Raw genomic sequence first — 23745 nt, 5'->3', positions numbered from 1 at the left:
TTTGGAGATGTATTGGTGTAGAAAAACTAGTCATTGGATGCATTGTGCCCCTACTGTTGTAGAACCAGTGTGTGCATTTGGCAATACCCTGAGTTTATGCTTGCTGGTTTTCCCATCTTGGCAGCAGTGTTATCATGTGAAGGGGATATTATAAATTGTACTAATGCTCTATTCTGACTGGTACTGATGTATATAGCTCTAGTGCTGGTACTGTTGGAGTCTGATTCTTTCAGGAAATTGAGTGGACGTGTAACTCGGGCTCCTCCTTCTCCCTCCTTTTCCTGAGGAAGATGACTAATCTGGGCCTGAGACTATTGTGCTTGAATTTCTTGTGCCATTTCCTTTTGTGCAAGCCTATGGACTGAATCACCAACTTTCAGAGCATTTTTCAGTGCAGAAAGAGAAGTATTTGCAGCAGATGCTTGGTTAAGTTAACCCAGTACTGCAGTGATTTTGTTTGCTCTTTGTGAAGCTTGAAGTACTGGAACATATGGAGTATATGGAAAACATTGTTCAGTAAGGCATAATTTTAGCTGGGAGTTTATTTTGGAAGCTGTAAGCTTTTCATTTTAATCTAATTTGAATACATAACTCCTACTCTTTAGTGCAGCTATGACTAAGGTCTGCTAAGTAAGCAGTGATTTGAATGGCTGACTAATGTTTGACGAGGGAGTGACGAGATCTTGAAATTAAATCTGTAAATTGGTTTTGAGATGAGTGACTCACAAGGGTGTGGAGGGATTGCCACTGTTCAAAGTGAAACCAGATATCTGGTTTCATTGATTAGAAGATCCGAACCTGACCATTTAAAAATAAGTGGAGTGAAACATCCTAGAGATTCAAAGGTTGAGGGCTGGCTTTATCAGTAGAGGTATAGCTGATTTTGTTCCAGTGATGAAGTAATGGTGTTTTTTCATTGACATGTCCCCCCTTGGTGAAATCATCCAAAAACTTAGCATCAGTTTCCACATGAATGCCGATGACACCCAACTGTTCATCAACACCTCGCTCAAACTTCCCACTGTCTTTAAATTTCCAGAGTGCATGTCCAGTATCTGATGAGCAGAAACTTCTGCCCATCTAAATATTAGGATGACTAAAGCCACTGTTTTCAGTCCCCACCATATTCCCTAACTACTGATAATCTACCTGACAACTGAGGCTGAACCAGACTCTTTGCACTCTTGATCTCCTATTTAACCTCTGAGCTTCCAGTCATACATCGCGCAAACCACCTATTTTTACCTCTGTAATGTTGCCGCCTCCACCAGTGCTTTAGCTGATCATCTGAAACCCATAACCATGTCTGTAACCTATAGACTTGACTGTTCCAGTGGAGCACTTGGCTGTCCTCCCAAGTTCTACCCTTCATTAAACTGGAAGTTATTCAAAACTTTGCTCGTGTCTAAAGTTCCATTCGGCCATTACCCCCTGTGTACGTACGTACTTTGGTTCCTGGTTAAACAAAGCCTTGATTTTAAAACTCATTTGCTTTCAGATTCCACCATAGCTTCAACACTACTCCTCCGAAGCTGAAATTGGAAACAAAACAGAAAATGCTGGAAAATCTCAGCAGGTCTGACAGCATCTGTGGAGAGAGAATGGAGCGAACATTTCAAGTCTACAGGACCCTTTGTCGGCTCTGATGAAGGGTCATTTAGATGCGAAACGTTGGCACTACTTCCTTGGTGCCTCCTAATTTTTGACCGTTTGCGCATCCTCAGTCTGCCATTTTGAGCCATGAAATCAGCTTCTGCATCTCTTACTCCCTTAACATCTTTAAGGCACTTCTCAGCCATGTTTTTGGGCATCTGCCCTAACTGTGATTCAGTGCCAAATCTTGTTTTATAGCTCCTGTGAAGCCCCTTGGGATTTTTCACTGTTAAAAGTGCTTTATAAATAGAAATTATTGTGATATTGAGGCCAGCATGATTAGTGATGTTGAAATTTAGTTCTGAACATATAAACAAAAGCAACAGTCTCATCCCTGAGGAACCAGATACTTGTACTTGCAGAATTTTAAGTTTCAAACATTTTTTTGTATGGATGGCCATCTTGGGCAAATTGCATGCTGGCAATTTCAGGGAACGGTTGCTGAGGTTTGAGTTATAGTGGTCTGCTTAGTTTTTTTGTGAATGGTAGTTTAGTATTTAACATGAAGTATTAATTTTAACATGAAATTAAGTCGCAACTTGACTCAATGTTTGTAAGATTTCAAACACGTCTTTTGCAACTTTGCTTGATCATCAAAAGAAAAATGCTGTATCAGTCTTTTGGTGAAACATTTGTTTTAAATGTTGCAGTCAATTTTAATGTGACGCAGATACAAGATGAATGTGTAGTAATTGTCCTTTTGGACAAATGTATTTGCCACAAAGGGGCATGTTGTAAACAGCAGGCTCAAGTGACATACAAGTTCAGGTTATTTGCTGCTGCTTTAAGTATATCTTAATTTCACAAATGTGGATGCTTTGAATAATATGCTACCTTTTATTTAGAGCTTGCATTATTGAGCAGTGCAAAACAGGAAGATCACTTCAATTCCTGATCTCTGAGTTAGCTGATCTTGGGGCACCGTTTGGAGTTTCACAGTTGACTTCGCCTCTGATTTAAGAAGGACTGCAATTGACAAGTAATGCCTGCTGGTAGATGCAAATTAATGTATGTTGGGAGAGGAAAGGGATGGTCTTGGCTGTGATTCTCCGACAGTTGAAAGGCTGCCAACACTTGCTGTCTGGACTTGCGAACGGTTGCTTTTGTAAGGAACCAGAGTTCCAAGCACCTGTGAAACTGTGCACCAGCATAAATCAGAGAAAAATACAGATAGAATCTGTCTTCTGCAATAAAAACAATGCTGGAAATACCCTGTCTTCTGCAACAAACATGATGCTGGAAATACTCTGGAGGTCTGGCAGCATCTGTGGTGAGAGAAAAACAAAGGTGATGTTTCGGCTTGATCTTTTGTCCATTCTGATGAAGGGTCATTGACCCAAAATGTTAACTCTCTATTTTTCTGCAGATGCTGCCAGACACGTTGAGTAGTTCCAGCCTTTTCTGTTTTGATTTTAGATTCCAGCATCCACAGTAATTTGTTCGTCTTGTGCAATTCTGGCAATTAATTACTTTTTTGGTGATAGATTTTCTGTGGAATTTTACTGATGAGATGTAGAAGCTAGAATTCCTGTTTTCATCTATTCTGTCTGTAGAAATCTGTTACATGCTTGACAGCATTTGAGAGTCTGAAGAATAATAGGTGTTTTAATGGTTCCTTCTGATTCAATCATTACCAACTTGATTTGAAGGGTTGACTGTCATATTTTTGTGGCTTTGACATGGCCAATAATTTATTCATTTAATGCCAGGTGAAATACATGTCTGCAGTTTTAGCTTGCCACTGTGCATCAGTCTGTTCTCTCTACACCTCAGCTAATCTTATTTCCTGTGGTCTGTGGTAGGAAGTCTTGTGTGTCTGTATTGCATCCTGTGTTGGTGAACTGAATCGGTTATGTGGTTGAAATCGAGAGTTCAGTCAGTGCTTTGTAGAAGCTGAAAGCAGAATATACTTTGCTGTGTAGTGATTTTTGCATTGGAGGTGAGCCACTTGGAGCCTTGAATAACATTGATGAATTTAAAGTTTGTTCTGAGCTCAAACTGCTGTGGGACAGTGGAGCTTATGTCCCCATTACTCCTTTTGGATATCTCTTATGCCAGTCCTTCCACCTTTCATTCAAGTTTCTGGCATTGCTTTTATCACAAATCCCATGGTAAGATATTCTTTGTCTTGCAGTTTATGTACTTTTATTAATTACCTGACTTCAGCCATGTTAGCTTCCCTCTTGATGTGTTCCCTTAACCTCTCCCTACATGTTTCTATTAGCATTGTCCTTTGCCATTGAGAAAATGTTTCCTCAACTCTTACCAATTCAAACTCTTAACTCCCTTTTCTCTGTCTCTGACCTGTCAGATCACAACCATATATATTGTCCCATTTAACACAGTTGTTAAACATGGCACAGTTTTCCCAATTTTAGCACTCTTGTTGTGCCTGGGAGCCACAGACTTGGAGTGCATCAAGTATCTTCCACCAAGACAGACCATGTACACAATGTATCCTTCTGGCCTTAACCCTTCCCCTCTCACCCAAAGCCACACCTTCATCCTAAACTAGATCTTGTCAGTTTGCAATTTTTATCAATTCCCCAAGTTCATGAGATACAACACCTGGTCCCATGATTCCTCATTCACCCCAGTCTGATCTCTTGTACAATTCCTGACCCTCGTGTTTGCCAGTATTGTTGGTGGATCTTTTAATATGGTCACCAACTTTCTTTTGAAAATTCAGCCTTATTCTGGCAGCCTCTCCAATTTCGATTTGGACCTTTCTTGCCCAAAGGTTCCTGGAATGTGTGTAACCTCCTCAAATTTAATTTCTTCTGCAACTTCCTGTTCAAACCTCTTAACCTGGCTTATGCTTTGTCGACAAGACAGTTTCCAATGCTATCCTTATACTGAAGGCAGAAACTATCATTTTAATTGCAGCTAAAAATAATACTGCACAAAGTCCATCCTCACTACTGAACATAACTGTTCAAACTAGAATTGCATTCATATGCACTATCACATTACTCAGCTTTGCTATCGCCTCCACTCTGAATTATGAATCTCTTGGTGGTATCTTGATGCCCAGGTTACCCTTCTGGTTTCCTGATTCCCATGCTCCTTGAGCTCAATTATATAATGCTCTGTCCTGTCCAATAAATCACAACAACATGTATTTATACAGCACCTTTAACTTAAGATGTCCACAGTGCTTCAGAAACAAAATTACACTGATCCACATAAGGGAAAACTGTCAAAAGACCAGAAAGGTTCATCAAAGTTTTAATGAGTGGATTAAAGGTGGAAAATGAGAAGAGGGAAGTGGAAAGGTTTAGGGAGGGAATACCAGTGATTAGACTGAGTGGCAGGATAGGGAGAGGTGGTATGTGGCTGAAGGTTCATCTTGAGGTCAAAGATTCTTAAATTAGTATCACAAGTAGGCTTACATTAACACTGCAATGAAGTTACTGTGAAAATCCCACACTTCAGCGCCTGTTTGGGTACACTGAAGGAGAATTTAGCATGGCCGGTACACCTAACCAGCACGTCTTTCAGAGTGTGGGAGGAAACCCACGCAGACATTGGGAGAACGTGCAGCCTCTGCACAGACAGTGACTCAAGCCGGGAATCGAACCTGGGTCCCTGGCGCTGAGAGGCAGCAGTGCTAACCACGGTGCTGCCATTAAGTTTGTAGACAGTCTCTTCCCCACCCCAATATTTGCATGCAAAATCCTGCAGAGGCTTGCCACTTTCTACCTTAAGATGTGGAGATGCTGGCGTTGGACTGGGATAAACACAGTTCACAGGGCATATAAAGACACACAAACACAAATATTTGTAAATTGAGTTTGTGTTTTTATATGCCCTGTTTGTGAACTGAAATCCCACTCACCTGATGAAGGAGCAGCGCTCCGAAAGCTAGTGGCTTGTGCTACCAAATAAACCTGTTGGACTTCAACCTGGTGCTGTGAGACTTCCTACTTTTTACCCCTACAGTACTTTATCAAATACGTCATTTTCCCAGGCTCCTGTTTGGTGAGGATTTCCATAACATTGGTGCTACTCTTTGAACACCTTTCCCAAGCTTGCTTTCTCCCAAACCACTATGCACTCTGCAAAGTGCATCTCTTTTGCTTGGTTAAAGAGATGCACTAGGGAATGTCTGCCCAGTTTCCCCTTGTGTATTTTGGGATACTTTAAAGGCCATATCAGTGCACATTGTGATCAGCAGTTTAAAGTGTGACAGCATTCCCAGTTCTTTTGGGAATGCTGGAGCCTGAAGCTTTTTAAAACAAAACTCTCCTTTGTGGACTAATGTGTAAACAGCTTAATAGACTTGGAAGGACTGCTTTACATGAATGGTGTCTAAACATTCTTAAGATTTGACAAATAAGGTTGGCAAGTTATTTTCTTGCAATAGAGCACCACAATTGACCTGATCCTATTGTACGGTGTTCACACAATGTTCAGGCAGGAGTCACTGACATAATTTATGTGGGAGCGGTTCCCTCTTAATGTGGACACTGAAGCCAATTATAGTCTACTTTAATATCCTACACCGATCAACTTCACAGACCCAGAATATTTCTATTGTGTAGGTTTTTTACTTTGCACTCCCATAATCCAAAACTATACAAGTTCAAAGTTGTTGCTTGCATGGCTGATATAGCAGTGCTTGAAGCCAGGCTGCCAAAATGTTGGGCCATGAAAATGCATGTTGAGAATTAGCTGCATTTGCACAGGCCATAACACAATATACAGATAAAGGTGATGCTTTGAAACGCTAGACATTCTGGTCTCACATCCTTAGCTTTAAATATAGAAAAAATTGTTTTTCTCCAGTCTCTGAAGGATCACATTGTTTCATATGTAGGTTTTAAAAGTACCAGGTTGATGTGCGTGAGGCTGGTGTCGGGCTGCTGGTCTGTTAGTTAAAATGTGGTGTGAAATGATGGGCCTCCAGGACATCCTTGTTAATCACTATTTAATGTGTTCCTTTGTCCTGCTCAGTCAAACATCAGCAAGTGCCATGGTTAATGAATATTTGCATTCATTTCCTATTGAGCTTTTGTTGGTGTTTAACTCCTACCCTCCTGCCCTGGTTTAAGTGCTCATTCGAAATTCAGAGCAGAGAAGTTGGTTTATTTGCCTAAACTGTAGCTACTTCCTGAATGTGTGCAAGAGGGTAAACATTGTGTAATGGAAAAAGAAACTGGAAAAAATTCCCAGCAGGACCGAGCCTGCTCCTGCTGCCTGGCTGCACGCTGTTGGGTGTGTAGAGGGCACGCTGGCCACTTGTGGGCCCCACAGAGTGGAGTTTCTCTCAGATGCCAGCAACATGGATTTTATTTTATCAAGTTTCCTTTTGTTTTAATTTATTTTGTAGCTAAGTTTCATTTAGTTGTGACCCTTCAGAAAGAAAAAGTGGCACATGTAAATGGGGTCTTTTGTTTGCCACTACAACTCGTGAACATTTGAGAAAAAGGTTTCTGAAAGAGAAAAGTTACAGTTGTGACATTTGAGAACAGCTATAACATTTATGCCGCTTTTACATTGCAACCGGGGTTTCAGTGGGGCAAACTGAAACACTCGTGCTTAACTCAACACTAGTGGATTGTCTGTAGCATTGTTTTTACAGTCAAAATTGCAACTTTTCCCAAAAGACTGAGGTTAGGTCAATGGAAAATTTCAAGACTCAGAATTTTATTCTGTCAGTTAGGAACAAAGTGAGCTGATAGTTATGATACAGATCAGTTGTGGTTAAATAGGTTTGAGGGGCTGACTGGCTTGCTTTGTCTGTAAATTTCAGAATATACTGTTACTGATGTTCTGGCTTTTCTGCTCCTGTCCCCTTCCTCCTTCAGTTCAGTGACCCACCCTCATTGCCCCTACTCAAAGACGTGTAGTGGCTTTTATCTCTCTACAGCCCCTTTGGCTGTCTGCCTTCACTTTGCTGGTTTCCCAGCTCAGTGGTATGAAGCCAGAAATTTGGTATTGAAAGCCCTTGCTGTGTAAATGCTAACCATACAATGAATGCTTTAACAGCTGAACTGGTTTCCAACTCAAATATTGGAAACTGAGCAAAAGGCAATTGAGCCCTGTAAAATGGGGCAGTGGAGAAAAACAAAATAGGAATCCATCTTGCAAAGCATATTTCAAAGGGCAAGCAGCAGAATTTGTAAGCAAACTTATAGGATTGGAATATAGAATCTGGGTGTAAATCGCAAGAGAGAAAACACCACTGACTCCAAGTGTAATTAATGAAATGGTGCTACCTAACTTTGAGGACTGAAGGAAGAATCTGCATACTTTACAATTTTGCATGACACGAGTTTAAACATCTTTTGAGAAGTTGAATACAAGATTGTAGTTGGATCACCTGTGAACCAGCCTCACAATGTCAAGATCTTTTGACCAGTGAGTTGTGCACTGAAAGTTGAGTAGCTTAATGAGAATTGTTAACATCTGAAATAGATTCATTCCAATCAGGTTTGTATTAGCCAAGGTAACACTGGGGGAAAAATGGACTTTCTGCTGCTGAAATATTCTAACAGCTTTGCCTTGCTGTTGCTCCCTGTTCTGGGAATCAGCAAGTGGACAGCAATATGAAAATACTTCCAAGTCGGGAGGTGGTGGTATTTCATTGGACTAATCCAGAAACCCAGGGTGGAGCTCTGGGGACCTGGGTTTGAATCCTACCATGGCAGATGGTATGAAAATCTGGCATTAAAGGTCTAATAACCAAGAAGCCATTGTCAATTGCTGTTAAAAACCCATCTGGTTCACTAATATCCTCTGGGAAGGAAACCTGCCAAACTTACCTGGTCTGGCCTATATGTGACTCTAGATCCATAGCAATGTAGTTGACTCTTAAATGCCCTCTGAAATGGCTTAGCAAACCACTCAATTGGAAATCAGTTGGGGATGGGCAATAAATCTTGGCCCTGACAGTGATGCCCACATCCCACGAAAGAATAGAAAAAACTGGAATGTATTGTTGCCATTGAGATATACTCATTCCAGTAATTTATGGGTAGGTTAATGTTTTGGTTGGAAACCATTCTCTGCAAGAGTATGTCTTATTCTCCCAACCTCTTTCCGTCTCCCACCCCTTCAATAGTACCTGGCATTTAACATAGGAGAACAACCCAAGACGCTTGAAAAATGTTAGTGCCCCAGATTTGACACATTCAATGAGATATTGGACGAAAAGCCTGGTCAAAGAGGTCACTTTTAAGAGTCTTAAAGTGGGAAAGGTGGAGTTCCAGAGCGTTAGGCCCAGCTGCCTGTCCATTGGTGGAGTCGCATGCTTAGAGAGCCAAGGCATTTGTCGGAGGAGCACACATCTTGGAAGGCTGTAGGGCTGGGAAAGATTAGAAATAGGAGGGATTAGGACATGGGTGAGTGTGAGAACTATAAAACTTGGTGTTGCTTGACTGGGCGTATAGGCTGAATGTTAGTGCAAGGACCAGGAATGCTTTGGATGACCTCAGGTTTATGGCCCCTAGAGCAGGAGGGCTGATCAGTGTTTGAATAATTAAGAGCCGACAAAGGCAAAGATGAGGGTTTCGGCAACAGATGAGTTGAGGTAGGCAGAACCAGGTGATGTTACAGATGTGAAGGAAATTAAGTGGCAGGGAATTGTGAGCTCAGATCAAATGAGACAACAGGTTTGCAAATGGCCTGGATTGGCATCAGAAAGTTTGCTAGTGAGGGGGATGGCGCCAGTGGTAAAGACAATAGCTTTGGCCGTCCCAATTTTCAGGTATAGGAATATCTGCAGGAATTGCACGACGGGTCCTTCAGCAGACCCAGCACGTTACAGGTTACTGCATTTGACACCTCGGTGAGCAATTTAGATTTAATGACAATTGAATATAGATCAGTGAATTCCCCAGTGGTTTGGTAGACAAATACGGTCTTACTGAGCTATATGGGAATCGTGAGGCATTCGTGATTGTTTCCTAGCCTCTACTTAGTTATCTGATTGCAGCTGGCAGCATGCCGAGCCCTAGTGTTGTCAGGGCGAGATAAAGGAAAATCAGTCGGGTTTCTATTTTGGATTTCCACCCAGTGAACTTTTTCTGAAAAGGGTACATGAGACGTGTGCTTTTGTGTATGGCCTGTTTGTTGTGAAGGTGCTTGTGAAAAGCAGTTAAAAACTTGGACAAAATGGTGGATGATGGGGAGATTGCTGTTGCCTACAGAGTAAACAGTTTCGAAAGAGGGAAAAGGAAGTGTTGGTGAGGCTGGTGTAGAAGCAAGCTCTGTGTATGACTCGTGCCTATTGATAAATATTAAAATCTGACCATGTTGCCAACTGATGTTAAGCTTGTGGTTCTTTGATTGACATGCCGTGCCTGTCATTTACATGGTTCAAGACAATAGGGTGCAACCCATATTGGGCAGGTACTGTTGATATGCTGTTGCCAGAAATGCTGCTTAAACCCTAATGAGTTCAGTGGTTATTCTGGGCATTGCAAGTATTCCAGTTCAGTTTGGAAACTTGTGACACTGGCCACCTCTGAAAACAAATTCCAGGCTTTCACCATATTTAAAAAGTTAAGATTTGGCTGAATTATCCATTGTTTCAAATTCTGGAACCTAACAATTATTGTACTGTAAATATAGACATCCCGAGAGCAGTTGTAACTATTGACACAGCTGGTGCTAAGTTTCTTCAGTTGTTCTGTTGGTAGTTCCTTGGATCCTCTCTGTGGGTAGAGTGAATTTTAAGAATTTACTGTATGAAGAACAATGAAGGTGGTAGCTTAGTGGTATTGTCACTGCACTAGTAATGCAGGGGCCCATATTAATGCTTCAGGGGCACAAGTTCAAACCCATCGTGATCGTAACTCATAGAAGGGCCATTTGGCCCATCAAGTCTGTACTGACACAATCCCACTGATCCAGGCCCTATCCCCATAACCCCATGCATTTATCCTAGCTAGTCCCCTTGGCATGGGCAATTTAGCATGGCCAATCCACCTAACCTGCACATCTTTGGACTGTGGGAATCGAACCCAGGTCCCTGGTATTGAGGCAGCAGTGCTAACCCACGTGCCACTGTGCCATGGTAACTGGTGGAATTTCAATTAGATTATTTAACTCTGGGATAAAATGCAAGTCTCAATACAAATGAAACACTGCTGCCTCACAGCTACAGTGACCTGGGTTTGATTCCCGGCTTGAGTCACTGCTTGTGTGGAGTTTGCACATTCTTCCTGCTATTGTGTGGGTTTTCTCCGGGTGCTCTGGTTTCTTCCCACAGTCCAAAGATGTGTGGGTTAGGTGCATTGGCCATGCTAAATTGCCCCTTAGTGCCCTGGGATGCGTAGGTTAGAGGGGTTTGCAGGGTAAATATGTGGGGCTACAGGGATAGGTGGGATTGTTGTCAGTGAAGACTTGATGGGCCAAATGGCCTCCTTCTGCACTGTAGTATTTCTGTGGATTGGTGTTAAAAATCTACCTGGTTCTCTAATGTTCTTCAACACAGGGAATCTGTCCTGACCGGGTTTGGTTCTCATGTGACTCCAAACTCTCAGCAATGTGGTTGATTGGTAATTGTCCTCTGAAAGATCTGACAAGCCGCTCTTGTAGTTGGCTTACCAATCACTCAAGGGCAATTAGGGACAGCAATAAATGCTGGGATGTCCAGATCCCAAGAATTTTTAAAAATAAAAGGCAAGTTTGGCCGCCGTCAAAATTTTAGTTGGCTGTGTGTCAACAGCCCCTTGAACTGGAGGATTTCTTCCACAAGATTTAAGTCATGAGCTAAAACACAGTGCTCCTTTAATAGGGATAGTGTTTGTCACTGAAGTGGTGACTAACTGGTTACGGCTAAGCTATTTGTCACGTATATGGTAGGCTGTGATAGAAGTTTGAGCACATTCCGAGCAATGAACAGTCAAATTTGTGTGACTGCTTTCGGCTGTATCATTCTTTGTCCTGTGATACAGCAATGTTGCAATGCTTCCTCGAGATTGGAATTGTCATGGCCGTCGTATACTTGGCTTCTGCTGAAATTTTATTGTTTCACTGTGGTACAGATTGGTGATGGGAATAGCAAGGCAAATCTGCAATTGGTTTCCCCAAAATAAATTATTTTCTGGGCAACAGGAGGACAGCTAAAATCAGGCAATCTCCATGCTTATTCAATTAGAACTAGGGTTTAAAACTTTGGTTCTTGTTAATTGGCATGTTTGTGTAGAATGTCTGCTGGTATGACTAACTTAGTATTGCCAGTAGGGACTGCACCCAAAACTGAATCCGAAAGGTGCATTTAAATTGGAGAAACATTTCCAGTGGGCATAGAAATGATCGTATATTGTGGGCTGGATTCTGTAGCAATATGATCTAAAGATTGTCATTCAGCAGAGTGCATGCACCTTGGCAGATGGGGTAGTGGGAGAAAGGGAAAAATTAAGATTTGTAATTCCCTACAATGCAGAAAGAGGCCACCTGGCCCATCATGTGAGCGCTGACTCTCTAAGTGCATTCCACCCTGGCCCTTCCCTCTGCTCTATCCCCATAACCCTGCACGTTTATCATGGCTAATCCACTTAACCTGCACACCTCTAGCAGCCATTTTTGGTGCATCTATTTCTGGATTTTGTTCACTTAAATTGGCGGTACAGCTGGAATGCATATACTTTGGTTTTATCAACCATGCTTACTTGTGTTGCTACCTTTATACTAAATTTACAAATTTTTAATATAACAGGAATAGGAGCGACATTATCCACTAATCCTTCATATCCACAAGACCAGGGCAACACTAATCTTTCAGATGTTTGAAAGCCAAATCACAAATTTTATAGCACATCAGTAAACATGAGATCCATCAATGCAGACGTACTCGTTTTAATACTGCTAGGAGTTCATTAATTGTTATTTCACTTGCTCTAGGAGTCTAAGACTTGATTGCATTCTAAATTTGTTTCAAAACTTCCATAAGTGAATTGAGGCTACTCATTTTTCATTTGCAATCAAGCGTTTTTAAAATTCATGCTGAATTTAATGCTGTTACATATGGCAGCTTTAAAACCAACCCATCATTGTAGTTTTAAGAATTGTATTAAAGGGAATTTATGCTCACTTGGTAATCTTGAGTGAGGCTTCATTGTATTCAATGCAAATCTAGTTTTATGTAAATTTACATTACATAACGGTGTATGAAGTAGTTAACTGTTCCCTGGAGTAATATCCTAAAATGGTTTAGTGTTTATCTCCACTGATGCACTTGTATAGTCCAAGAATCTGAACTGTGCTGTTGATTTCTAAAATTGCCAACAATTCAAGTAGTGTTTAATGTTAATTTTTTGAGTTTAATCTGTTTTCATCTTTATTTTAGGTCTTGGAGGTTAAACGACTGTTGAGGCTGAATTGAACTGAAAAGATGACTACCTCAGGTACAGATCTTAAGTATTGTTCCCTTACCAGCTCTTCTGACCCTAGATGTTCAGTATTTCCATAAGGCCTTGACACACAAAGGCAGATTGAGTGCTTGTGTTCATATTAGTGTACATGAAATGAACATTTCTATTTCTGCTTGACATGCCTTCTGGTGTGTATTTATTTAATAATGTTGATCAGCTGGAGACTAATAGAGCCTGGAATGTGTCAGAGCTATGTTTCCTGGGAAACTGGGTCAGATTGTAGGCAGAAAGACTTTTTCAGTCTGTACCCCACCCACCCATTCAGAATACTGATCTCGACAAGGTAACGAGTGCTGTACAGCCACAAGTAACATTTTGTCTTTCTTGAATGTTAAAATGTTTTGTGTTCTGCTCAGTACTTTGAAATATTGCTTTGGGCACATGGATGCAGTCTTTTCAAGCCACTAGTCTGTAGAAGGGAATCTGGCCATAACGAGTAGACATGATGTGGAGATGCCGGCGTTGGACTGCCTCACCTCACTGGCTGTCCTGTCTGGAGACAATACACATCTCTTTAACCTGTGCTTAATGCTCTCTCCACTCACATTGTCTGTACCTTTAAGACTTGATTAGCTGTAAAGACTCACATTCCAATCATTATTCATTATTCTGTAAATTGAGTTTGTGTCTTTATATGCCCTGTTTGCTGTTTGTTAGCAGATCTCCCACTCACCTGACGAAGGAGCAGCGCTCTGAAAGCTAGTGGCGTTTGCTACCAAATTAACCTGGTGTTGTTAGACTCCTTACTGTGCATAATGAGTAGATACATTGACTTATTTACCTGGTTCATGAGACAAAGTATATCCACTTGGGAGAGTATCACAAGCCATGGTCAGTTTGCTATTACATGAGATACTTGTAGTACCAACTTGAGTGATATTATTTGAACGTTTCAAAGCAGTTTATTTTTTATTTATTCGGCGCAAGTAGGCTAACATTAACACTGCAATGAAGTTACTGTGAAAATCTCCTAGTCGCCACACTCCGGCTGTTCAGGTACACGGAGGGAGAATTTAGCATGGCCAATGCATCTAACCAGCACATCTTTGGACTGTGGGAGGAAACCGGAGCACCCGTAGGAAACTCGCGCAGACGCAGGGAGAATGTGCAGACTCCACACAGTGATCCCATCTGGGAAGCGAACCTGGGTCCCTGGCACTGAGGCAGCAGTGCTAACTACTGTGCCGCCCAGAAAATTAGCATGAATGGACGTAGAATGATCCATCATTTTTCAAATGGATGAAAATTGCAACGTGCATTTATGTTGCATCTAGTGAAAGTTTAAAGTTTTTGGTTGCAAAATGGGAGGCTGCCGAGAGCATTGGAATAGTCAAACCTGAAATTGATAAAGGCATGGTTGATTGTTGAGTGGCTGAAGGCAGAAGCAGGCAATGGTGTTAGCAGTAGGCAGTTTTTGTGGTGGAATATATGGGCTTGGAAATTGATGCTGGGCTTGGAAATTGATGCTGAGCTTGCAGGCAGCTCCAGCCAAGGACTGGGGTTGAACTAGTAGCAAGTGAACAGAGCAGAAACTGATGGCTTCGCTCTTCCTAGTATTGAACTGGAAGAAGTTGCCTTATCCCAAGAGTGGCGTCAGACAAGCAACTTGACGACAAAAGCAGGGTATAAAGGTGATGGAGAAGCAGAACTGCATGTTATATTGTGTAGGTGAAACTTCGCCTTGTATTTTCGGATAATGCCATCAAGGGGCAACCAGCATGCAGACAGGGAAAAGGAGAGGGTAAAGGACCGATCCTCAAGTGACTCTAGCGCAATTGTAGGCCAGCAGAGGTTGCCATTGCTGGAGATACTCTGACCTGATAGGTAATAGCCAGAGGCTGCATATTGTTGAATAAATTAATGCATGTTAAAAGCTCAATTTCTGCCTTCTCCCCCTGACAATAGCTGATTTAATGGAGCTGGACATGGCGATGGAGCCAGACCGTAAAGCCCAGGTCAGTCACTGGCAGCAGCAGTCGTACTTGGACTCAGGTATTCACTCTGGAGCCACAACTACAGCTCCTTCACTGAGTGGAAAGGGCAATCCAGAAGAGGAAGAAGTGGATACCAGCCAAGTGCTATACGAATGGGAGCAAGGTTTCTCTCAGTCCTTTACACCAGAGCAAGTAACTGGTAAGTCTCTGATTTTTAAATTTAAAAAATGTTTTCAACTGTTTATGAATCTTGTACTTGGACTCAGAGTAAATTGGAATATGTAAATAGTTAATAGGTTTGTGCTGCAAAGTACCTATGATGCTGATTTCCCCCCCCCCCCCTTGTTTAAGTACATGGAGGAATGAATCCAACCTTGATATTTTTCATTAAAAGATAACTTTATCTGCATCTGAAGTGCTGTAACCTGCAAGGCTAAAGTGAACGGCTAGTTTATTTTCTCTGTTTTTGGCCATGCAGGCATGAAGGGCAGAATGGTCTCTTTCTGCACTGTGACCTTTCTCTGAATGTATTAATCTTGAATACAGTGATAGTCATGGACAGTAAGATTTGATTTTTATCTATTTGGTTTGTGATTGTTTTATCCTGTTTTAGATATTGATGGACAGTATGCTATGACAAGAGCTCAGAGGGTTCGTGCTGCCATGTTTCCTGAAACATTGGATGAAGGCATGCAGATCCCCTCAACACAGTTTGATGCTGCTCACCCAACCAACGTGCAGCGCTTGGCTGAACCATCACAGATGCTGAAGCATGCTGTTGTTAACCTAATCAACTATCAGGATGATGCAGAACTGGCTACCCGTGCTATCCCCGAACTGACAAAACTGCTCAATGATGAGGACCAGGTAGAGGAATTTGTACAGAACAATTGAGCCTCAGCGGTCGTTTTTGTCATGGGTTTATCAGTCTAAATATTCAAGTCTTAGTCGCTGCGTTTAGTGAAGTAATTTTACATCCGAATTAAAGCTGGTACTATTTTTGTAAATTCCTCTAACTATAACAATGTAAAGCTTTACAACCTGAACTCTCCAGGTCTGGTATTTATTGTATACTGACTTTTCTTTTCACCCCCTCCCCACTTCTGTTTTAGGTTGTAGTAAACAAAGCTGCCGTGATGGTTCATCAACTGTCAAAGAAAGAAGCCTCTCGCCATGCCATTATGCGTTCTCCTCAGATGGTGTCTGCTATTGTCCGCACCATGCAGAATACCAATGATGTGGAGACTGCGCGCTGCACAGCTGGAACTCTGCATAACCTGTCCCACCATCGTGAGGGATTGCTGGCTATCTTCAAATCTGGAGGCATCCCAGCCCTGGTGAAAATGCTCGGGTGGGTGTTAAGACTCTGGACTGGTGTTAGTTTATATTGAACCTGTGTACGTTTTGGCACAGAAAGGTTGGGGTTCTGGTTTGTGCCAGAGATTCTCTGAGTATGAGAAGAAGCCAAGTACTACTCCCCATTAGGGAGGAAATCAGAGCATCCGTTTGTTTGATCTGCACCTCCTCGTGATTGATTTCTCTTTTAAAAAAATGTTGATTACCTCAGCTTTATAATGGGTTGAGCCTTTGCTCAAAAAATAAATACTTAATATTTTTAATTGAGCTGCTTTCAAATTCTTTTAATTATTGAATCCGGAAGATTTTGTTTGCACTTGATTTCACAGCATCTAATTGGGTATGTTTAATAGACTGAAGTCATTTTCCTATCATCTTTGTAGGTCTCCAGTGGATTCTGTCCTATTCTATGCCATAACAACCCTTCACAACCTGTTGCTTCACCAGGAAGGAGCCAAGATGGCAGTGCGTCTGGCTGGTGGGCTGCAGAAGATGGTTGCCTTGCTAAATAAGACCAATGTCAAATTTTTGGCCATCACAACAGATTGCCTTCAGATATTGGCGTATGGCAACCAAGAAAGCAAAGTAAGATATAAAAACATATTTTTATATGTAACACTTGTTAGCCTCAATTGTACTAAAAGACTGTTTTATTCTATAGTTGATCATTCTGGCAAGTGGAGGGCCCCAGGCACTTGTGAACATCATGAGGACCTATACTTATGAAAAATTGTTGTGGACCACCAGCCGAGTGCTCAAAGTTCTGTCTGTTTGCTCCAGTAACAAACCTGCAATAGTGGAAGCTGGTGAGTGGAAGCTGGAGCCTTTCTGGATTTATTCCTGTTGACTTCAGACAAATAGCAACTTTTAAACTACTTTCCACTCCTTATCAGGTGGCATGCAGGCTCTTGGACTCCATCTTACAGACCCAAGTCAGCGACTTGTTCAGAACTGTCTCTGGACTCTGAGAAATCTGTCAGATGCTGCTACTAAGCAGGTAACTATTTTAGTTTGTGTATGGATGAGGGAAGGAAATGCATTGTTAAATGGTGATTATGTCGCCTCCTAGCCGTTCTTTTCACTGAACAGTTGACTTGCTTTTAAAAGGCTGTGTAATAATGCATTCTTTTGCACAAGTGATTAGATTTCTGAAATATGCTACTGCCCAGAGAGAATTTGGGAGTGGGTAGATTTTGCTGTTCTGAGCATTAAAAACAAGTGGGTATGATTGGATTGGAGATCATATTGAAAGGAACTGGCTTTAGTATTCTGGCCGTCACTGCTTAGGTCAGTTTATTTTCTGTAATGATTCAGAAATCCAATGAGAATCCTATTTCATTATTTTGGGCGTCTTTTTTATACCGCTTCGTTTTCATTTTCAGGAGGGAATGGAAGGTCTCCTCGGAACCCTTGTCCAGCTCTTGGGATCAGATGATATTAATGTTGTGACATGTGCCGCAGGTATACTTTCTAACTTGACATGTAATAACTACAAGAACAAGATGATGGTGTGCCAGGTTGGTGGTATTGAGGCTCTGGTGCGCACTGTCCTCCGAGCTGGTGACAGAGAAGACATCACTGAACCTGCCATTTGTGCTCTTCGTCATTTGACAAGCAGACATCAAGATGCAGAGATGGCCCAAAATGCTGTACGCCTCCACTATGGGCTGCCTGTGGTGGTTAAACTCCTGCACCCTCCATCGCACTGGCCTTTGATTAAGGTAATATCCCAGAATGTTTTCCTTGAGCTGAAAATATTAAATGCTATGAAAAGCTGATGGACTTGCTGTTCATGGTGTTTTTAGCAATCTTCTAGCCCACCCCTTTAGTTCACTTAGCTTTATAATGTAGAGCTTCATCAAAAATTAGTGGTCAGATTTTCTTGCCCTTTGTCTCTCTCTTCCACAGTAAGCATTGGGGTATCTACTTTGGGCAGTAGCAGACCTGTAATACTCTGATTTTCCACTTGTAAGGTTGATATGATCTGACCTGCAGAGAGTTTGTGACAGAGCTGATCCTTTCTTTCCCCTGTGTCTGCATGTACTTGTGCAGCAGGATTATTCATTAGGAATCCTAGTGATCCTTCCATGTCTGAGAACATCTTTGAACCCCCAGATCCTGAAGCTACCTGAAGGGCCCTATCCCCAGCCCACTGAAAATCAAGCGTCTGTATGGAAACTTGAGGTTTCCTGGCTGGTTCAGAACATTTACTCGGGAGGATAGTTTATAAACTTTCACCTGGTATAGGAAAAAAATCACATTTTTAACAGTTAAGAAATCTGTTTTATTGTCATTGTAACTTCAAGCATATCTTTGGCTGAAGAATCTCTGAAGTCAGAGACTAGTTTCCATCATGTGTTCCAGAATAAAAGTTTCCTTTATTTCAACCCACAGCAATGTTCCCTCTTAAGCTGCACTGCCAGGTGACCATGCAGCAACCTGAAACACTCCATATGCAAGTTGGTCCCTTTAAATTCCTGTGCATGTGTAGATGGTCAAAAGAATTAAAGGAGCTGCATGCTGAAGAAAAAAGTAGAGGAATATTGATTCCCATCCATCACTTATGCTGCTGAATCTGAAAGCCCTTTTGGGGACCTGTTTGAAACGATAGTGCTCTTGTATTTATTTTCCTCCAGAGGATGTGATTGTTGGTTGCAAGGCCAGCATTTGTTTTTCCCAAATTGGCCCTGTGAATATTTAAGGATTTGCAAGACTATCATGTATGAACATTTAATGCCTTCTGTGGTTTGCTCTTTTAGGCTACTGTTGGTCTCATCCGTAATCTGGCCTTGTGTCCAGCTAACCATGCCCCACTTCGTGAGCAAGGTGCCATTCCGAGATTGGTTCAACTGCTGGTTAGGGCACACCAAGACACCCAGCGCCGCACATCAATGGGAGGCACACAGCAGCAGTTTGTGGTAATCACATTCTGGAATATCTGTAATGATGTATTCCAAAAGAGTGGCATCTGCATTTAGAATCTTCCCTGACTTTTTATTTGCTAGGAGGGTGTCCGAATGGAGGAGATAGTGGAAGGCTGTACCGGAGCCCTTCATATCCTTGCACGTGATGTTCACAACAGGATTGTTATTCGAGGACTCAATACCATTCCACTCTTTGTACAGGTAATTTATTTTGCATCCTTTCTTTCTTGGCCTACTCTGTCCAGTGGATTATGGGTCATAATCTGGAATTTAACTGCCCATTATCGTTCTCAGAAAGCTTGTGTTTAGGGCACATGGGGATGGTGGTAAAGAACTTGTTGAGCTCAACCTCATTCCTGATTCATATACAGCTCCTCCAGTGTCCTTCCCTTGAGTGTTGCTGCAGAGCAATCAGTCGAGTACTTTGACCATTGCATCTCCCCTTTCCTAACCCAAGCTACCTGACATAACTAATTCAGCACTGACTAGAAATTGAACCGTTGCCTTTTCTAATCTGTATGGTGCATGCATGTATCTATAAACTTACTGAATCTGGGCAGCTGACATGTCTGTCTTGTGTTAAACATTATTTCCATTTTGAACTCTTGTAGTGAATCTGCACTCCACTGGAGCCACTTACATAGTCCAATTGTCAATAGCACTCTGCATAGAAAGCACCCTACTTTTCCACTTATAAGCCTGCTCAATTCCCCTGAAACCTAGAAAGAAAGACTTGCATTTCTATAGCACCTTTTGCAACCTTGTTGCAAAGCACTTCAGAACCAATTTAGTTCTTTTGAAGTGTAGCCACAGTTGTAATGTAGGAAGCGTGATAGCTCATTTTGTACACAGCTAGCACCCATAGGCAGAAATATTATAATAGCCAGGCAAGCTATTCTTAAGGATGTTGACTGAAGGGATAAGTAATGGGCAGGCCATTGCAGATAACTCCCTTGCTATTCTTTGCAGTATTGTCATGGGATGTGAACAGAATCTTAGTTTAATGAAGATGTTTAAAATAAAAACAGCTATTGTGTGTAAGTTGGGAAGGAGATGTAGGTATCACAAGAAATTGCTTCTGTAGTGGAGTCAGACACTTTAGGAACATTTAAGCGGTTATTGGATAGGCACATGGAGCACACCAGGATGGTAGGGAGTGGGATAGCTTGATCTTGGTTTCAGATGAAGGTCGGCACAACATCGTGGGCCGAAGGGCCTGTTCTGTGCTGTACTGTTCTATGTTCTATCTGCTTTGGGACTGGAAATGGATTCTGCTACTTTTACTGGATTGCTGCATCCAAAAATAATTGGTGAACCACTTGACAATTGATGCAGGTTTGTTTAAAATTAGATTCTAACTTCATTACAATGCAAGGTACAATAGCACATCAAATGTAAAAATCCACAGGCTTAGTTATAAACTTTTGTCTTGTAGCTACTGTACTCTCCAATTGAGAATATCCAGCGGGTGGCTGCCGGTGTACTCTGTGAATTGGCACAGGATAAGGAAGCAGCTGAAGCCATTGAGGCTGAAGGGGCCACAGCTCCTCTGACAGAGCTGCTGCACTCCAGAAATGAAGGTGTTGGTGAGTATAACGAAATGGCAAACTTATTGAATAATGGGTGCATGATTAATGAGATTTGGCAGCTAATGTCTGTACAAAGCCTGTGTAAGAGAGAGAGAATGATTGAAACCTCTTGATCCAATCTAACGTGTCTGTTGTATAATTGGTGTGCGCAAAAGCACCAAGAATTCCACTGACCTAATGTGAATTTGCTATTGGAACAAAGTTCCAAAGGTGGATGGTACTAGATTTCAGGCCATTTAATCTATGGCCGATGCCAGCATAATGTGGCCATCAATAGACTAAGCTGATACTGGCACTGACTTAAAATTCTGGATCGCACACCACCACAAATCCAAAGCAACAAACTATCAATACAAGTGTTTGGAAATACTCGGCAGGCCCGGCAGCACCTGTGGAGAGAGAAAGTGTTGATGTTTCAGCTCAACTACCTTCTATTGAAATCTGAAGCATTAACTCCCATTTCTTTCTACACTGATGCACTGAGCATATCCAGCGTTGTTTTTATTTTAGCTTTCAGCATTTGCAATATTTTACATCCGACCATTTGTTTTTATAATCCAGAGTGGCTGCCTTTTCATTTTTGGCTGTTCCCTGTGATGTAAGATGTACGTTATCTCTGGTTTCTTTGCATTTGTTCAGATTGTTCCCAAGAGTGTGCGTGGGTTAAAATCTTCTTGGAACTGATACTTGGAGCTTGTGTTGAATATGTCAAACAGGATAAAAATATAAACTGTAACACAGTTTAATTTGTACTTGTATAGCCACCTATGCTGCAGCAGTATTGTTCCGTATGTCTGAAGACAAACCACAGGATTATAAGAAACGTCTCTCTGTTGAACTTACAAGCTCGCTGTTCAGAACTGAGCCTATGACCTGGAATGAGGTGAGCTTCCCAGGGGCAGCTTGCGCATGTTGATTTTCCTGAAGAATATTTAACTTTCAGTATTTTAAAACTAAAGATATTTGATTTAAGATTGTCCCATAGTGTGCTAGTCTGTTGTATGAGTGTGCACAGAAATGCTTGAGGAGGCATTGTTGAAAGACAAATATAATTTGGCTTTTTCAAAACTTTGTTCGAAACAGGCAGGAGATCTTGGAATTGACATGGGAGGCCAAGGTGAACCTCTTGGATACCGTTCAGATGGTATGTCATCTTTATCCTGGTGTTTTTTATGCAGTTTAGTTCAGAAGGAACAACGGTGTTAGTATTTAAATAGTTTAGAGAAATAGAATTCAGCAAATTGCTATAAGTTCTGTTATTGCATTGCTGAGGTTTGTGAACAATAAATAAATAGCTGAGCTAGAAATTATTTTTAAGTGGTTACACATCTAATTCGCGCAGCCTGTTCGGCATGGGAGGTGATAACAGCAGCTCATGCAGGCCCCTGGTTTAACAATTGAACAACTGGGAACAGTGGCAAATGAAGATCCACTTTAAGGCAACTTCCTGAGGCTTTGCCTGAATGCAGGGCTGCGCAGTGGAGCTGTACAAAATCCCCCCCTGCGCCATTTTGCAGAGCCTAGCATTTGAATGTGAAGTTGAATGAGTTTTACGTTATTCAGACAGCAAAGTAATGCTGCGAGAAGGTTTATCACTAAGTATGCATTCTTTAAAATGAGTACTTTGGATTTGCTTGACAAAAGTTGTTTTTTAAAGCTATTGTTCAGAAATTGTAGCCAGCTCCATGTCTCAGTCAATCAGATTCCAGAAGATTTGCGAGCCATGATTCGAGTAGGATTGGGCCTTCCCTTTTTAATGTAGGAGATGGAGACCAATTAGGAGAAATACTCGAGTCGGATATCAAAGGAATGCAGTTTTAAAACATTGACAGGCAGATACTGAACAGTGACAGAGGAGGTGGATGGAAAGATAAACTAGAGAGAAATGTAAAAGAAACGGGGGATATGGATTATGCTTCAGCAGAATATAAATGGAGTAATTTGGGTAAACTGAAATCTGAAAGACTCAGGCTTGCATTGGAACCCTCAATTTAATGGTGCCCTTTTATTAAAGGTGCAAGTGAAGTACTTTGGAAATGGTAACAAACTGGTGTTCATGAGCAGCAGATGGTTTTCTTTGTGGAAAGATACTGATTAAGGTTTCAATCTTCACAAATCTAGATTCCTAACTCCGTGTTAAATTTGAAATGTCTGGAAGCGGAATAGTTTCAGAAGTTACTGAAGACTGCAAGAAGTTGCTGACTTTAAGGAACTGACTTTTTTTTTCCAGCAGCCCTCGTGATTAGCACAAGTTTTCATATTTGTATTGTAAGAGTACTCCTTTGGTCTTTGAATAATTCACCGTGCATGCCTCCCCTGTATATAGTTGGTATGGTTTATTGAATCACTGGTATGCTGCTGACAACAATGTGCTTTGTATCTGTGCAGCCACTTTCCAAAAGAAAAGGCTGTTGTATTTGAACAATGCAGTAACTGTTGAGTAATGAATGAGGCCTTGGCCTTTCATGCTTTTTAACTTGGCAGAGCAGCTAGAAGCTGGAGGATATGAAATGTGTTCTCACACTTTGATAGTTGCTGTGTTTTTTTATTGCCTCACATTTGTTCTCATTCTGCTTTTATTCCCCCCCATCTTACCCCCTCCCACGCCCCCTGCTTAACCCATTTCCCTTTTTGCTTCCCCTACCATTCTGAGAGTATAGATCCTAGTTTTCGCTCTTACCATCCAGGAGGATATGGACAGGACACCATGGGTATTGACCCGATGATGGAGCATGACATGGGTGGTCACCACCCCGGTGCTGAATACCCGGTTGATGGGCTGCCAGACCTTGGACATGCCCAGGACTTGATGGATGGGCTCCCCCCAGGTGACAGTAATCAGCTGGCCTGGTTTGATACAGACTTGTAAATATAATCTGCATAATAGGTACGGACATGTAAAAGG

At 41.7% G+C, this 23745-nt stretch overlaps 1 protein-coding gene across 1 annotated transcript in view; it reads left to right on the top strand.

Moving 5' to 3' along the window:
* Window positions 1-23745, top strand: part of ctnnb1 (catenin (cadherin-associated protein), beta 1) — a 32587-nt gene that overhangs the window by 7644 nt on the left and 1198 nt on the right. The window contains exons 2-15 of the mRNA XM_078199466.1: window positions 12953-13010; window positions 14943-15170; window positions 15585-15838; window positions 16084-16322; window positions 16711-16912; window positions 16989-17133; window positions 17221-17324; window positions 17710-18048; window positions 19087-19245; window positions 19333-19452; window positions 20687-20837; window positions 21602-21723; window positions 21924-21984; window positions 23501-23727. Of these exons, the coding sequence (XP_078055592.1) occupies window positions 12998-13010; window positions 14943-15170; window positions 15585-15838; window positions 16084-16322; window positions 16711-16912; window positions 16989-17133; window positions 17221-17324; window positions 17710-18048; window positions 19087-19245; window positions 19333-19452; window positions 20687-20837; window positions 21602-21723; window positions 21924-21984; window positions 23501-23709 (2346 nt within the window). The 5' untranslated portion in view covers window positions 12953-12997 and the 3' untranslated portion in view covers window positions 23710-23727. The remainder of the gene's footprint in view (window positions 1-12952; window positions 13011-14942; window positions 15171-15584; window positions 15839-16083; window positions 16323-16710; window positions 16913-16988; window positions 17134-17220; window positions 17325-17709; window positions 18049-19086; window positions 19246-19332; window positions 19453-20686; window positions 20838-21601; window positions 21724-21923; window positions 21985-23500; window positions 23728-23745) is intronic.

Source organism: Mustelus asterias, chromosome 2 (genome assembly GCF_964213995.1).
Source record: "Mustelus asterias chromosome 2, sMusAst1.hap1.1, whole genome shotgun sequence".
Classification (NCBI taxonomy): domain Eukaryota; kingdom Metazoa; phylum Chordata; class Chondrichthyes; order Carcharhiniformes; family Triakidae; genus Mustelus; species Mustelus asterias.
Note: the sequence above shows the minus strand (reverse complement) of the source record. Positions and strands in the feature narration are given on the sequence as shown.